Source organism: Nansenia antarctica (genome assembly GCF_963989245.1).
Source record: "Nansenia antarctica genome assembly, chromosome: 10".
In the NCBI taxonomy this organism is placed as follows: Eukaryota; Metazoa; Chordata; class Actinopteri; order Argentiniformes; family Microstomatidae; genus Nansenia; species Nansenia antarctica.
Genome location: NC_137680.1, coordinates 7,805,769 through 7,823,927, shown reverse-complemented (window position 1 = coordinate 7,823,927; position 18,159 = coordinate 7,805,769). Strand labels below are relative to the sequence as shown.

At 42.6% G+C, this 18,159-nt stretch overlaps 1 protein-coding gene across 1 annotated transcript; it reads right to left on the bottom strand.

Annotated features, from left to right (window-relative positions):
• Positions 1 to 379: 379 nt before the first annotated feature.
• On the bottom strand, positions 380 to 4,452 carry LOC308166322 (serum amyloid P-component-like; the record flags this gene model as incomplete). Its single annotated transcript, XM_080540590.1, has 3 exons — positions 380 to 899; positions 988 to 1,090; positions 4,290 to 4,452. 3 exons carry the CDS (start codon positions 4,450 to 4,452, stop codon positions 380 to 382), a joined length of 786 nt encoding a protein of 261 aa, XP_080396716.1.
• Between the last annotated feature and the right edge of the window lie 13,707 nt (positions 4,453 to 18,159).

The following is an 18,159-nucleotide window of genomic DNA, read 5'->3' as shown; positions in this document are numbered from 1 at the left end:
ACATTCAGGGTAATAATCACAAACATTTAATCATTCAGGCCATCAGTATATTTATGTATTGTTATTGTAGACAGCGATATGATCATGACCATGAGGATGATTGTGGAATGACCATCAAGATAAAAGTGAAGCAAACGAGACTAATCTCAATATCATTGTTGTCAAATCAAATCAAATTTTATTTGTATAGCGCATTTCTTACAAGATGCAACTCAATGCGCTTCACATAATAAACATTCTCAGTCAATCAATCAATCAGTCACATAGCTATCACTTGGAAACAAACTCCTGTGCACATTTATCATTAGTTTAAGTAGTTTTGTGTAGTTAGTAGTTACTAGTGTATACAGGAGATTTTCTTCTTGAATGTCTGCTGAAGTTAATGATAGCAGTCATTCCTCTGCTTGTCTTCCAGCAGCACTCTCCCTCTGATCTGATACTCCAGGGCCCTCCAGTTGAGAACATTGCCTGGGGTGAAGTTCAGGTCACTCTCGTAGCGCTGGATCTCACAAGGTGACAAGACGTAGTTCCACATGTGGACATCAGACAGCAGGCCAACGAAAGACTGTCCAGCATCAAAACCCCCTCCGTAAGAGTCCTGGTCCTGGCCCAGGAGGATGATTGGGGTTTGGTTGATGTCCATGGAGTTGGTGAATTTCCGGGAGCTGGGTTTGCCGTCCAGCCACAGCTGCGCCAGCCCAGTGTCGGACGCCCAGGTGGAGCACATGGAATGCCAGGTGTTGAGAGTGTAGTCTTGCCCCAGGTACTTAGAGTCTAAGCTATTCACAAAAAGTTGGATCTGGTTGGATTCCCTGGATTTGAAGAGCAGGAAACCATTGTCGTGTGAAGGTGTCGCCAGAGAGAAGAGAGCATGGCCTCTGCTGAGATCTGTGAAGAACCTTGAGAGAAATATTTTGAGGGGGTTTACTCATGGATTTCACACTAACCATTTCACAGTTTTCTTCCATGCGTACTGCAGTTGTTTACCTGAAACAGACCGTCACAGATGTGAAGTTTTCACCAGAAGGCATCAGCGTCACATGAGCTGTGTTGGTCTCTTGTGGAAAGTTGAACACTTTACCAGAGAGGTCTGCAACACAGGTGATCAAGATCAGATTATCTTTGTCTACCATCAGTTTGATTCTTTGACAAAGGTTTAGAAAACGTGGTTTTATTATCACCTGTCTGTTTCTGCCTTTTAGGTACACTATGGCCACATTTACACTGCCAGTTAGAAGTGACACAATTCTGATTTTTTTGCTCACATGTGTACAAACAAAAGTAGAAAACAGCACATTGAATCTGATATTCTCAGATATTCTCAGATCCGATTCAGGCCTCAATCATATGTGGAAATAAATCTGATAAGGATCGGGTATCTGTCATTTCGACTGTGATCTAACCGGACAGGTCAGATATAACTTGTAATTCCGATTTGCACGTCATTGAAAATGCAACGATCTTCGCATTTTGATGATGTTTGATGTTAAGGCCAATGCACACGGCGTGCGATTTTGTCGCACGACAACATTCGATTCTCAATTCACACCAATGAATGAATGAATGTGAATGGAGAATCGAATGTTGTCGTGCGACAATATCGCATCGCACACCGTGTGCATTGTCTCATTGAGATGCATTCAAAACAATGGAATCGAATTCGGCGGTGCTTTAGTTTCACTCAAAAGTGAAGTCCTCTTTCTTTTCCGCCTTAAAATGTGTGCAATATTTTGCGAACCTCTAAACATACTTCGGAAAGCAATGGCTTTATATTATAATATACAGTATATAAAAAGGATTATAATTTCTGTCTCTTGTTTGCGTCCATTGCAAGTGCCGGCTGTCTGTTTACGTTTGTTTTCACTAACCAAACCTTATGTACGCATGCGGGTTGTTTCAAGTGTAAGCAAATGTAAGCACAGGTATCGGATATGGGTCATTTTAAAAAGTAGAAAGCAGGCGTCCCAAAAAATTCGGATATAGACAAAAAAACAACCTGCATTGTAAATGCAGCCTATTAGGTGACTTGTTTTGCTTTTATGCTGAGTTTTAAAAAATGCACGGTAGCAAAGGATTGGTACATTTCTAATCTAACCACATAGTGGAAAAACAAAATCACAAATGTGGAGAAAGAATATCTTACCTTGAGGTAAAGCGCAACATGTAGTGAACATCACAAGCATGATCAATACTTTCTCCATCTGGTAGGATTAAACCAATAGTGGTTTTAATATTAAGAAAACATTTTGAAAGCTGTAACTTTATATTTATTTGGTCTTGGACCCTTTCATTAAATCAAATGTATTTGTATAGCACTATATTGTATAACACACACTTTACAATGACAATTGTCTCAAAATGCTTTACGACAAGAACAATATACAAACAATATAAACAATACTTTTAATATGTTTAACCTGGCCAATTACATCCCTGCAATAAGATTATTTGTTAGTGGCCTAAAACAAACAAACAAACAAACAAACTATGTTTTAGCTTGTTTAAAGTCATTCCCAATATATTCCATTTATCATATTTGGACAGACTTGCCATGTTCTTACCTTGAGAATTGTGTGAGTACCTTGATCTTGTCTGAGAGTCTGAGGAAGAGTGATGAGTATTTATCCTCTCTCACCTTCACAGTTGAAGCCCATTCCCATGAAGCAGCATCATAAAGGTATGAGGAAATGTATTTTCACCAAGCTTTCTTCCTTGTCCAACAGGTGCAGTGACATTCATAAATAGAACGATTAAAGCATTACACAACAATAACTGTCAACAGCCATTCTTCTATGCACTTGCATAACATTTCCAAATTTCCACACAATCCAAAACAAGGGAACCCAACCCAGAAGACACAATGGACTGATCAATTAAGTTTTTATCTCGAGCATCTATAAATGGACAATGCTCTCTCGATAGAAATGCACTAGAAAAAAACAAAAGACTGTCACCCACAAACCAATCCCACGCACACTGCAAAAATAAACATATAACTACTTGCACAATACTGGATTATGTGTACACTACTTGACTACTTAACTACTTTTACTGTATTATATTGCATTTCATCTCATCTTTCATCTTGTATTAGTGCACAGAATGTTGCACGATTGAAGCCACTGTAGTACCCTCTTAATCATAATCCAACTTTATTACTTTAGTATGACTTATTTTACTTTTTTTACTTTACTTTATTATTGTGACATGTTTTTTCGTCTGTCTTTCTTTTGCTTCAGACGGTAGCTGGCAGGATCAGGCAATTCATGTCTATCCTCCGCAACGAGACAATCTGTCTCCATGGTCGTTGGCACCTACAAGGTAGATAAAGCAAACTGTATCTTGTCCAATATATGATGTTTTAAGTAATAATAATAATAATAATAATAATAATAGCTTAGATTTATATAGCGCCTTTCTCAAACCCAAGGACGCTTAACAGAATTCATTCCAGGACTCTTACGGAGGGCGTTTTGATTCTGCACAGTCTTTCGTTGGCCTGCTGTCTGACGTCCACATGTGGAACTATGTCTTGTCACCTTGTGAGATCCAGCGCTACGTGAGTGACCTGAACTTCACCCCAGGCAATGTTCTCAACTGGAGGGCCCTGGGGGGTATTCCACGAAGCTCGATAAAGTTCTAAGCCTCGATAAAGTTCTAAGCCTCGAAAATGTTAGCTTGTGTTCGGTGCCATCAATGTGGCTCAAATAATTCGCTGCTTGGTTGAGCTCCTTCTGAGTCAGATATAATTCGCGACCAGGCTAAAACACAGGCTATGGTAAGACGCGCGTCAAAAAAGGCTCACAGGCGGAAACTACATCCCGAACGACAGTTCCTCTTTTAGGAAATATTAGTTCCCATTTCACACGAGATAGATAGATGGATAGGTTGACTGTGTGAAAGATAGATAATTTGATATTTTGAAAGTGTGATCGATCGATAGATAGTTTGATTGTGTGATAGATAACTTGATATTTTGAAAGTGTGATAGATAGATCGATAGATCAATAAAGAAAAGAGTGTAAAAAAAAAGAAGTAATTGTCTCAACTTGCATTGCTGTCATCACAGCGGTCTGGCTGGCGTAGTGGTTAAATGTAAATAATAGAGCTAATGTATGTATGTATGTATGAATGTTATGGAAGTGTATTGTCTGTATTTAAGTGTTTAAGATGAAAAATAGTTTGAAAGTATGGTATGAGGACCCCAGGAAGAATAGCTACTGCATATTTGCTGTATCTAATAGTGGATCCAAATAAACAAACCAAACCAAACCCCTCCTCCCCCTTACCTCCGATGGTGGTCTCCTGGAACTCGTCGAACTGGCCCTTGACGAAGCGCAGAACCAAGCTGGACTTGCCCACAGCCATGTCCCCCAGAAGCACGAGTTTGAACTGGCAGATCTTGGTCTGGGGCAGCATGCCGTTGGGGCGACTGCTTCCTCTGGTGGTCATGATGGAGGAGGGCAGGTGGGGGGGGGGGTGCCACCCGGGGAGGGGGGGCAGGGTTTGAGTTATAAGCTGAACTCTGTGGGGGTCTCCAAAATAACAGTGCGAAATGTTCTCATGCACGCGCGAATCATGCCCACACAGCGATGGGACTTACAAGTTTTAATTAGCTAGGCAGTAGCGGATTAAGGTGGTCAGTGGCCCTAGGCTACTCCTTTGTGTGAGGACCCCCCGCCCCCATACACAAGCCTCCCCCCTCCCCAAAATATACAACTCACGAGCACCCTGCACACACACACCACTCATAATGCTTTACCATAAAACACTTAAACACTTTAATAACACAATAACACAACAGTGTTAATAATGCAAAGAATAAAAAAACAGTGCATTCAGTTCTGTCTCTATTGCTCTCCTCTCCCGTTGTCTCTCTGTTACTGTCCTGTTGTCTGTCTCTCTGTTGCTGTCCTGTTGTCCGTCTCTCTGTTGCTCCCCTCAGCTCTAAATGACAGAAATGAATTAGCTAATTAGTTGGCATGTAAACATATAGTTAGGGTTGGGTACAGTTTGGGTTTTATTCGATACCGGTGACAAATCGATACTTTAAAAACGGTACCGGTACCGAAACATCATCCTCATCCTCATCCTCCTCCTCAAATACCAACATATCCTGACGCCACAGCTGCAGGCTACTCATTTCACCACATCAACAGCCCCACATGAAACAACAGCTATAAAAGCGATAGTCACACATGTATCTCGGCCAATAATTGTGTTATTTTTGCTATACAGAAGGAGCGAAAAAGACATGTACACTAGGTTAGTAAAAAGTAAAAGCCACCTTACCTTTACGGAGACAAGATAGACCAAAGTGCATGAACATATCCTGTATCACTCTATTGGTTTAATTGATTAATCAGCTGTGCACTGTGTGTTCCAACGGTTTACCGCACAGCTGATTAATCAACCTTTTGCTGTTGCTCAATATTCTACTGCGCCCCATGGTGTCTTGGTGGTGAAGTGCAGGCAGTCAAAGGCATACTGTCATTCACAGGAGATTAATGGTGCGCGTAGTTCTTTTGAAAAACGTGTTTATTTTACAATATTTATAATATAAATTAAATAATATTCATTACATTGACATTTTGATCAAATAATAGTTGTGGTAATGTATTATTAGCGACCCCCACAGATTTTTGATTTTACTGCCTTCATGGGAGCTCAGACCATCTCTATGGGAGCTCAGCTCCCATTGGCTCCCACATAACTCGAACCCTGAGGGGGGGGGAGCTCAGACAGACGGGACTCTGGGAACGGGTACTCTCTCTCTCTCTCTCTCTGCCTCTCTCTCCCTCTGGTCTCCTTTCGTCTCCTGTTCTAACTAGCTAGCTCAGAGCTAACTGGATGCACTTTATTATTTTACTTAAAGTAGATATACAATCTTTCTTATTCTGCTAGAATTGGGTTTCATGGTAATACCATAATGGCATATTTACAGTACATGGACAGTGGATTGAAGCATTGGAAATGTCTGTTTTTTATAGATGGACATACGATTTTTTTTCAGGTGAGAGTAAAGTCAAAATGACATTATCTGACTGCATTGCCCACAGCAATCCAATATTCAATTATAATAATGTTATACATTGATATGGATCAATTTATACCTCTTATTAGATTATAAATACTCTGGTTGTTATGTTGGGGGCCACCCGCTGTGCCGACGGACCACGATGCCGACAGTTTATTAGCGGATTTCTGCGAGAGCTGACAAGACGGTACATGTGGGAAAACTAGGGTTAGGGTTAGGTGCTAGGGTGCTACGGTTAAGGTTAGGGTTAGGGTTAGGGTTAGGTGCTAGGGTGCTACGGTTAAGGTTAGGGTTGGGGTTAGGGTTAGGGGTAGGGTTGGGGTTAGGGGTAGGGTTAGGGTTAGGGATAGGATTAGGGTTAGGGTTAGACATGCCAGCATGTACCAAGTCGACGTAGCACCTAACCCTAACCCTAGTTTTCCCACATGTACCGTAACAGAGAAGCGGAGAGCATTCACATGCAGGGAGGGCTGTCGGCACAACGGTCCGTCGGCATATTGATGCGGCACCGTTATGTTTGCCTTTTGGTTGACAGCAAAAGAGGGAGAGAGGAGGATAGAGAGCGAGAGAAGGAGAGAGAGCAGGATGGTGTCGGCACACCAGAGAGAGAGAGAGCAAGAACCAGGTGAGAAAGTGGACAGGTAGTCAAGACCACATAAGTAGCCTTGTGAACCGATGGTTCTCGAGCCTAATGGCCCATAGTAGGGCAGGATTTTCCTGTTTCTGTAGCGTGAGGCGGCTTGATGTACAAGTACACCCCCTGGACATGACGCTGGTATGTCGCAGGGTCTTACCCCCAACCAACCCTTAATGCTGAGTTATCATCACCGAGGGGGGGGGGGGGGGTTCCATGCCACAGTCCATGCCACCCCCCCAAGGCAGCAAACCTAGGGGAAACACTGAGAGCAGATAGATGAACTGTTCAGTGTCAATCCTGTAGAGATGGAGATGGAGGTTAAATCTCCAGAATAATGTCCAGCTACAATCGCAACAACATTCACAACATTTCTGGAGCCTGGTAGACCCAGACAACTATAAGAATATTCACCAAGCAGCCCTGAAAGTATTTGCTTTATTTGTCTACATACGTTTGCGAATCAGCTTTTTCTGATATGAATGTAATGAAATCTACATTCTGAACAAGCCTGACAGATGACCATTTAAATGACTCTATAAGAGTGAACCTAAGTGGATACACTCCAGCATACACAACTGTAGTAGACTCCATGCAGTGACAGTCATCTCACTAAGGGTAGGAATGAGTCAACACACTTATTACACACATGCACAATAGTTTTTGAAAGAGACAAAAAGACAAAATAATTCGTTATGTGAATGAATGTAAGTAATAAGATATGAGTAGCTCTCGGCCACTTACATTTTTTCAAAGTAGCTCTTGTCGTATATTCCTAACCTGTTGGCTACTAAAATGAAGAACAGTTATTGAGCAGTTTAAGACCATTTATTCAAAATGCAAAAGTACACAGACATCAAAGATGGACGCTGGTCTGGCAAAGAGAGACAGAGAGAGAGAGAGAGAGAGAGGGGGAGGGGGACAGAGAGAGAGAGAGAGAGAGAGCTGCTTGGTCAAGAGGTGAGGGAGAAGAGAGGCAGGGCCAGAGCCCACATCCTTACTTATAAACTTGGTCAAGATGCAGTCACAGCCAGTGGTCCTATCAGGTCAGGGGGAGGGGCCAGGAGGTCATAAATACCTTGCCCCACAGTCAGGAGCAAACATATAGGCCCATTATTAAATACAAATAAACTACACTCTCAGATGAAAAAAGGTTGTAGACCCCTGCTTTATGCTGATACATGCCTGCCATCTAGTGGACATTTAAGGGTACGACCAGGTAGGGGGATATTGCTTGTAACACAATCCTCATTCCTTCTCTCTCTAGTCTAACCTAATCCCATAGTAACCTTCATAATTCAGTTCTAGATATGTATTTTCTTTATGTGGCTAACACAACTCCAATTAAACTGCTTCATAAAGTTAAAGTTAATACATGTATAGTAATAAACACTTTAATAGTAATTACTTTGTTGTTTAGTATCAGGGAGGGAGGGAGGGAGGGAGAATGGATGACCATCTTTCTTCAGTAGGCCTACCATTTCTAGCTCATGTATATTTCTAATGATTCATTATATGTCTTGTACATGATTCTTGTTATGATTCTTGTATATGATTCTTGTATATGATTCTTGTTATGATTACATTTCTATTGGGATATTGCCTCACGCATAGCTGTAAACATGCTTAGCTACTATATTTGTTGCTGTAATCGCAGTTGCTTCTAGCTATGATATTTAAGATCACTTATCTAGTTACACAATCTTCAGCATAACAAGTTCATCAGATATGAAAAATGCACAAGCAAAAGGAATGCAATCCAAATTATTTTTTATTCACGGTGGGCAGCAGCTCCGGCCAAGGCTGTTTGCAGTTGTGAGCGTCCTCTGGAGGACGGGCGCTAGAGACAGGAGAGAGAGTTCATATGAGCTTCACCAGGCCTATAGCTACAGAATAGAATACTTTATTAGTTTAGTTAGTATGTCCTTGGTCTATGTGTTCTATGTGTTGACTTACCTCTGCTGTGTCCATCGTCGTGAAGACGGTTACTGGGGGGACGGAGGCCGTCTGCCTGGACCGCAGCTCAGCAGCCCAAGGCTCTTCACAGATGTGAGCATCCTCTGGAGGCGGGAACGCTTTTGTTTCTTTGAAGCTCCGCTCTCCTCACAAGGCGGCGTCTCAGCTGTCACTGGGCTGGCCGCTAGAGAGAGGAGAGAGAGTTCATATGAGCTTCACCAGGCCTATAGCTACAGAATAGAATACTTCATTCGTTTGGTTAGTATGTCCTAGGTCTATGTGTTCTACATGTTGACTTACCTCTGCTGTGTCCATCGTTGTGGGCAACCTCGATGCCCTCCTGTCCTGGGGCTGGAGGCTGGACACCATCATTGATGTCCTCCGGTCCTGGGGCTGGAGGCTGGACACCAACCTGGTTGGTCCTCTTGCACTATATCAGTTGTTACAGAAGAAGAATCAATGACAGAACATATCTCTTAAAACCCCATTATTCCTACAACAACAATGCATAGCTTGTCTGCTGTTTTATGATAAACTGGTAAGACTTTAACTTTACATTACACTTCCTTAATGTGAAATTATGTGGAATGTGGCGCATAGAGAAGCAAAGAGGCGGGTTTGTTATTATCAAACTAGTAACTAAATTAGAAACGTTATGCTAGTTATTAATTAACGTTAATTTCGCAATGAAGACCGAACTGCAGCGTTTTAGCCAACACCTAGCTTGCTAGACAGGTGTGTTTTTTTTCTCCAGCTGACGTTATGTTAGACTCTAGAATCATGGGCATCATTTATTTTGTAAATTGTTTTTGTCAAACGTAGCTTATTATTGCCTATTAATTCTTGTACCTTACTCAATATCATTTTTGTTATATTTTTTAATTCTCACTGATTATTTTGGTGAAAGTTGTCAATTATTATGACAGAAATTGGCAGACCTCCTGCAGTACCTCTGCGGACCCCCGGTTGAAGACCACTGCTGTAGAGGATACAGGCCTGGAAGAGCTTTGAGGTTTGCTCTTCATCGATTTCGGAGGACTGCCGTCTATTTTCTTGGAGCCCTGAATGTTGAGAAAAGGTGCAAATGGAAATGCCATACCTGTTGCAGCTTATCAATCCCAATAAAGCAATGCAATTATACAAACTAAAATACTACACATATGAATATAAATGTGTAATTCTGTATCAATTAGTTAAAGACAAGGCAGTGTTATCAATTAACATTTTGAAAGATATAGATTCAGTATGTGTAATATACCTTCCAGCGAGAGAATAGTTTTCCCTTCTTTCCTTTCTTGGCTGCCTGTGCTGCACCACACGCACCAAGAAGCTCCGTCGTCAATGACGTCTCCAAAACATTGACAATTGCTGGATATTTGGACTCAGCCGCCATCTTGAGGCCTTCCTCACCACCGAACTGTTGCACAAGCTCCTTGTGAACATCCATGTAGATCTTGTAGATGTCCAGACCCCGAGGGTATTCCTGAGTCCGTGGGATGCGTGACGCTGCGCAGAAGTCTGAGAGGACCGACTCTGTGACGCGTATGCTCTTCTCATTCAGGTCTCTCGCAGATATGGCGGGAAATATATTCACCAGCAGTTTGGTGCAGATCCCTCGCACCAAGAGGCCATAATCCTCCTTGCCAAAGTTTGGCAAGACATGTGATACCCTCATATCTGGTGTCACATAGGCAAGGCGAGGTGAGTTTATTTGTAGCACATTTCATACAATAGAGGCAATTCAAAGTGCTTTACATACAGCATTGAACAATACCAAGAGGAGGATAGTAAGAAAATATATATGTGTTACGGTACATGTGGGAATACGGTACATGTGGGAAAACTAGGGTTAGGGTTAGGTGCTAGGGTGACTTGGTACATGCTGGCATGTCGAACCCTAATTCTAACCCTAACCCTAACCCTACCCCTAACCCTAATCCTAACCTTAACCCTAGCACCCTAGCACCTAACCCTAACCCTAGTTTTCCCACATGTACCGTATTCCCACATGTACCGTAACATATGTTTTAAATTACAAGAATAGATATATATGGATAAACATTTAACAAGATAATTAATAAGATAATAGATAATGGATGAAAAGACATAGATCGAAGTGTTAGTGTTTAACCATTACTGTTGCAAAACATTTTTTTAGCTTAGATTTAAATATTTTTAGGGGCCTGTTTGATTTCTTCAGGGAGTTCCAGGAGCATGCGGCAGAGTGACTAAAAGCTGCTGCACCGTGTTTTGTTTTCACTCTTGGAATGATTAGCTGATTAGTCTACCAAGACCATTTTGTGATTTGTATACAATTAGGAGTACTTTGAATTCAATTCTCTGATAGGGCTTTCACACCGGCAAAGAACCGTGCCGGTTCGCGTTCGCATTCGGAAACCTCCGAACGTTGGCGCTGTCCGGCGAACGATACACTGGTATGAACACGGGCTCGTTCGCCAGACAGCGCCAACGTTCGGCAATCTCAGGATTGGTGCAGTGTGTTCAAACTTCTTCGTTATATAGAGGGGTGAAACTAGATAGGGTTGGGCGTTGCCTGTACCATTTGGGTCCTGCACTGAGTCCTCCTGAATAACCGTCCTTATAATAGGACATCCAGGATCAGGCGTCTGGTTAGTATGTCCTAGGTCTATGTGTTCTACATGTTGACTTACCTCTGCTGTGTCCATCGTCGTGGGCAACCTCGATGTCCTCCTGTCCTGGGGCTGGAGGCTGGACACCAGCCTGGTTGGTCCTCTTGCACTATATCAGTTGTTACAGAAGAAGAATCAATGACAGAACATATCTCTTAAAACCCCAGTATTCCTACAACAACAATGCATAGCTTGTTTGTTGTTTTACGATAAACTGGTAAGACTTTACCTTTACATTACATTTCCTTAATGTGAAATTATGTGGAATGTGGCTCTCTTATAAATTCACTGTATATTTCTGTTTTACCTTGCGCTTCACCATTGAACAGAATTTCCTGAATTTCCCTTTCTTCTTCTTCCCACTAGCATCCCTCTGAGACTGTGTGACCGAGGCTGTGGAGGTGACCCCGGCCAGGCTCCCCTCAGTCTCTCGGTGGTCAGCGAGGGCCTGGCTCCTCTCCTTCTCCAGGTCGGAGTTGTCACAGACAAGACTCCTCTTCTCCTGCTCCATAACATGGACTTTTCTTTTGAGGTCTCTCTCTCTCTGTCTGCTTTCCTCCACCTCCCTGTCAAGCACCTGAGCCTTCTCAGCTGCCGCCAGCTTGTCCTCCAGGGCCTCTTTCTGCAGGGCCTTGATGTGGTCCTCTGCCTCCCTGGTGGCGTTGGCGGTCTCCAGGAGGGTCGCCTTGACCCCGGCCAGGCTCTCCGCAGTCTCTCGCTGGGCAGCGAGGGCCTGGCTCATCTCCTTCAAGACTCCTCTTCTGCTCAAGACAAGACTCCTCTTCTCCTGCTCCATAACATGGACTTTTCTTTTGAGGTCTCTCTCTCTCTGTCTGCTTTTCTCCACCTCCCTGTCAAGCACCTGAGCTTTCTCAGCTGCCGCCAGCTTGTCCTCCAGGGCCTCTTTCTGCAGGACCTTGATGTGGTCCTCTGCCTCCCTGGTGGCGTTGGCGGTCTCCAGGAGGGTCGCCTTGACCCCGGCCAGGCTCCCCTCAGTCTCTCGCTGGGCAGCGAGGGCCTGGCTCCTCTCCTTCTCCAGGTCGGAGTTGTCACAGACGAGGCTCCTCTTTTCTTGCTCCATATCGTGGAGCTTTTGGAGGAGGCCTTTCTCTCTCTGTCGGCCCTCCTCCACCTCCTCCCTCGCTCTCTCCAACTCCGCCTTTGCCAGAGCGCTGCTGGCCTTCTCCGCCTCCAGCTCAGAGTCCTTGGACTCCAGCTCAGAGTCCTTGGACTCCAGCTCAGAGTCCTTGGCCTCCACCACGGCCCTGCATTTCTCCTTCTCCTCCTCCAGCCCAGAGTCCTTGGCCTCCAGCTCAGAGTCCTTGGCCACGGCCCTCCACTTGGCCTTCACCACGGCCCTCCATTTCTCCTTCTCCTCCTCCAGCTTCCTCTGAGCGCTCCTGCTCATGACTACGATATAAGAAACGGAAGGAAGAGAATATGAAATTACGTATTTTATATTTATATATTATTATTATAGAATGACTTGTCCCCTATGAGTTCATGGATGACTGTGAGGCTGTTTGAACTTCAAAAGTGACTGACGTATAGATATTGCGCGACATTGTGATCGAAGCATCAGTTGTAAGTAAGTAAGTAAGTAAGTAAGTAACGTGCCAACGTGCCAAAAATCTGTATCCTTGTTGTATTTCTACCTTCCTAAATGATGGCTAGGACGTCGGGTTATAAAGCAAAAGCTTCTTTATATTAAAAAATCTGTTGGCATACACTTTTGAGCACTTTCAAACAATAAACGAGTTATTGGATGTTCACTTTAATTCTGGACGTTACAATTTGCATTTCTCAAAAACCAACAAACTAAACTGTCAACTTCTATGACGTCTTGCCGCAAGGCCTTCTGGGACCAATTAAAGTGAATCATTTAACCTAAAAAGTTAAAACACTCTATTAATACAGGCGGGCCGTCAAGCCCATAGACTTTTACTTGTCAAGGCACATTTTTAAAGCGCAAATCTGTAATTCAAGACTCTCCGGTAATTTACACACAAGACTCACGTTGATCTCTACTCAGCGCGCGCGCACACACACACACACACACACACACACACACACACACGCACACGCACACGCACACGCACGCGCACACGCACACGCACATGCATGCACACACACACACACACACACACACACACACACACACACACACGCACACACACACACACACACACACACACACACACACACACACACCTCTGGGTTCTGCTCTGTGGGCCAGAGATTCGGTTAAGGTGATGTCGTCATCGGGAAACTCCTTTTCAAGCTGCCAAGCAGACTGGAAATTGAAGTCATCTCCCTGGTTCTTCTTCTTATTTGGCATTTCTATAACTTTCTACAAACATCTGAACAAGGAAGAGAATGTGAAATGACGTATTTTATATTTATATATAATTATTATAGAATGACTTGTCCCCTATGAGTTCAAGGATGACTGTGAGGCTGTTTGAACTTCCAAAGTGACTGACGTTGATATTGCGTGACATTGTGATTGAAGCATCAGTTGCAGGAGCAACGTGCCAAAAAAACATGATCCTTTTCGTATTTCTACCTTCAAAAAATATGGCTAGGACGTCGGGTTGTAAAGAAAAAGCTTCTTTATATAAGAATCTCTGTTGGCATTGACACTTTTGATCACTTTCAAACAATAAACGAGCTAGACTTTGACACTCAGCGGAGTCAGCGCTCGCGCGCACACACACCCGCGCAGCCACATCCAGACCCCCGCCCCACACACACACACACACACACACACACACACACACACACACACACACACACACACACACACACGCACCCGCGCAGCCACACCCAGACTCCATTTTTAAAACATCTTTAAATCCATGAGGTCTAGGGCCTATATACCCATCAATAGTTCACACTGCAGCAACAGCAGCATCACATCCGAGACACAGTGCCAACTAAGTTACAGTAATAAATTATTACTTCATAAATTATCACTTCATTGATGTTCTACTACCAGTAGATGTCGCTGTTTGAACACATTCCTGAGACTAACATTCACATTTTTAGCAGGAATTTCACCATCACCAAACTAGTTAGCCTATTTACAACCTGTTACATAATCATTATCCAAAGATATCGTACTCACGTAACCTCTTCAGTGTCTCTGTACCAACTGCTAAAACCATCTGTTGTTCTACTCTCACCTTCTAGAATATCACCTGGCAACCCCTTTATGACATCATCACTCTGTGATCATCATCTTCAAGGACCCCAATTGAAATAAGCCAGTGGCTTTCTTGGGTTTTTATCCTTTTAGTTGACCTTGTATGTAATATGTACTTTCATGTACCTACTTCTGCAAATCTTCTAATAAAGTTTTCAATCAATCAATCAATCAATCAATCTGTCAGGACCTTCCTGCACCCAATGCACCCTTGGAACCCTCCAATGATGTCACTCTGACATGTAGCCTAATGTTACCATGACAACCCAGCAAAATGTAAACACAATTTATAATTTTCTGGGTTGTCAAAATGACATGGTTATTATTGCTAAAAGATGGAGGAAGTGTCATAACTGCAACAAGTTCCTCAAATTCATTGTAATAATAATAATAATAATAATAATAATAATACATTAGACTTAAATAGCCCTTTTCTAGACACTCAAAGACGCTTATGTAGTACAACTACAGTAGGCTTTACATACATAAACATTTTCAGAGTTGAAAAAATACTATTAGAGGCCAACAAGAGTATTCAAGTAATCCACTCATGTGTAACCAAACAATTATACAAACTTCTCCTTATCCTTCCTAGTCAGCCCAAAGTAAAACTAAATGTTGCGTATGGGCCATATCAGATAATAAATAACCTGAAAACATAGCTATCCATTTGAACCTTATCAGCCACTTAAGTTAAGGAAAGTCTCATGAGAAACTCATGTTTACCAATTATTTGGTCTTGGGAATGTTAATTTACACCGACAGAACAACTTGAATATTCTCTGTTTAGTGTCAAAATAGATAGAATTGTATTTTTTCCCCAAAAACATCCAATCAATGGCTTGGTCACAGATGTTATAATATATATAAGGAAGACAAGTGGATACAGTACTTACCAAGGTGCCATCTTTCTGCAACTGCCTGTCTTCCAGAATGTTGGCACACCCAAGACTCTAACTCCACTATGATCACCCATTATGACATCAACAGCCAGCCAGCATAATGTAGGGTTACTTTTTTGTTTGTTAATATTTGTAAACTCCCAAAAAGATAGTTTTGACTGATCTACTGAACATCTACATGATTAACAGGGCTGCCAAGTTTCACCAAAAGTTTGGAGTGAGATTTTTTGGCGGTGGAGCGACCCAAAACTGTGCACGTTTTGGCAGCGGCAGCCCCTCTCTCCCACCCAATTATTTGTGCTAGTTTCCTGCAATTTTACATGTTGTTCATAATAAACCAGCACAAGAAATGAAAATAATTTACATTTTATAAAACAAGAAAACAATTCAGACAATATATCATATTTATGAAATCTTAATAAACAAATACAGTAGCCTACAGACTCTAAAAGAAAAATTGTCCCCATCAACAGGACTCAGCCCCTTGGTCAGCAGCAGAAAGACCCATGGTCATCATCTTATATACAGTGCATTGCTCATAGATGGCTATCATGTTATACAGTACATACCAGGGTTTTTCCTGGGTCAGAATGAGGGCTTGGTGGGTGATTTTGTCAATTTTTTTTGAGGGACCCCCAATTGTTGTATTTGTATTGTAAATTGTAATTATTAATAATAATTATTAATGTACCTGATTATGTTACAGTAGAGAAACAAAAAACAGTGTGAGACACTGTCATGAGGCCCAACAGTATCATGGTGCAGAGATTCAGTTGTGTGTTTAGGTTGAACATCCATTGCAGCCTGTATCCATACATCAAGTTCATCTTGAAATTCCATAAAACGTTTAATTTTTGGTTCATACCAGTCCGTCTGGTCGTACCCTTTCTCCTCCTCAGGGTGAAGCACTTGCACTGATTTATGAAGTCGTTTGAATTCATTGAGATTTGTATTGAACACATCCATACGATTGACAACATTTTCAACATCATTCTCTTGCATCAGAGCTTTTATTTCCTTCATTTTTCTTGTCAAAGCACTCAGATTCCCTCTGCGTGTCCCAATTAATTAATTTAGTTAATGTTTCATTTGCATTTTGAATTGGACCTTCGTCCGGTTTTGTGTTACTTTCGACGTCCATTACGTCGCACAAGTCCTCTATTTAGATAGATAGAGCCGTAATGTTGTTTTATTGCATGGAACAACGTGACAGTTTTATATTGACGGTGAAAAGCAGCGCTTTTACGTAAGCGCTTGAGGTACGTACGCGCTTGAATTCCTTCCCGCCCCAATTATTCAATTGTCGGCTTTGACAGACATCCACGTTATCAACACTTCACAAGCGCTTCCATCAAACATCAAACATTGTATCAAACAATTTGTCCCAGGGCAGAGCAGAGCTTGGGCATTTCAGCTTTGTTCTACTCACGAAACGATGGTCATATAGCGCGTTCTGTGATCCACTTGCGTTGTCCTTCCAAACAATAGATACAAAGTTTTCGAGCAGGTGCGTAAAGTTTCCACTTGAATGCACTTGCGTTGTCCTTCCAAAACAATAGAGCGAAAGCTTCAACTTAACAATCAATTGTTATTTCTCGCCGTGAGAAATAGAGATGCGGCGTGAGAGCGTGAGAACTGGTTGAAATGCGTGAGTCTCACGGCGATTGCGTGAGACTTGGCAGCTAATGCTCTTTAGAGAAGTAGGCTACCTACAAAAACCTTCTGATGCCAAAAGCGCTCTCTCTTTGTTTCTCTCTCTCTCTCTCTCTCTCTCTCTCACACACACACACACACACACACACACACACACACACACACACACACACACGCACGCACGCACGCACGCACGCACGCGCGCACACACACACACACACACACACACACACACACACACACACACACACACACACACACACACACACACACATACATACTTTTCTCAATACACATATCCCATGCCATTTTTAACAAAAACACAATGCAAGAATGATGAAATGATTGGCTACATGATAGAAGAGACGCTCTATCATAGCCTAAGCCAACAATATCAGAAAAGGACCACCTAAAAGGAAAACAGAATATTCAGGCACCAGATGACCAATCAAAATATAATGTAATATAATGCAATATAAGGCTCTCAGGCATTCTGTACTTTCAAATATGTATTCTCCTTGAGCAGTCAACATCAACTATCAGCTATTTCGCTAGCGAAAACGAAAGCTAACTTAACCCGCCACCACGTCGGCGCAGTGCCGCAATTGCAGTTTTGTCGGAGGCGGCCGCCTCATAATTCTCTATGCAGGAAAAACCCTGCATATGCACTACCAAACGTGGTCCAATTGTAATATCTGCCAACAACTCAATTGTTGCTTGGGCCTACCTTATTTGAAGAGAAGCTCACATCACCTTTCTAGGACGCAAACCGGTTAATCACCACATGTCTTAGAATTAATGATAATGATTTTATACATATATGCATCATAATGCATCACAGCACTGGCAGTGTCTACACATCAACATCCATCACAGACATAATGCAATAAAACCATGGGCACACACACACACACGCACACACACACACGCACACACAGACACACACGCACACGCACACGCACACACAGACACACACACACACACACACACACAGACACTCACACACCACACACTCTCACACACACACACAGTCACGCACTCACACTCACACACACTCACACACACACACACACACACACACACACACACACACACACACACACCCCAGGCCTCTCTGCGCC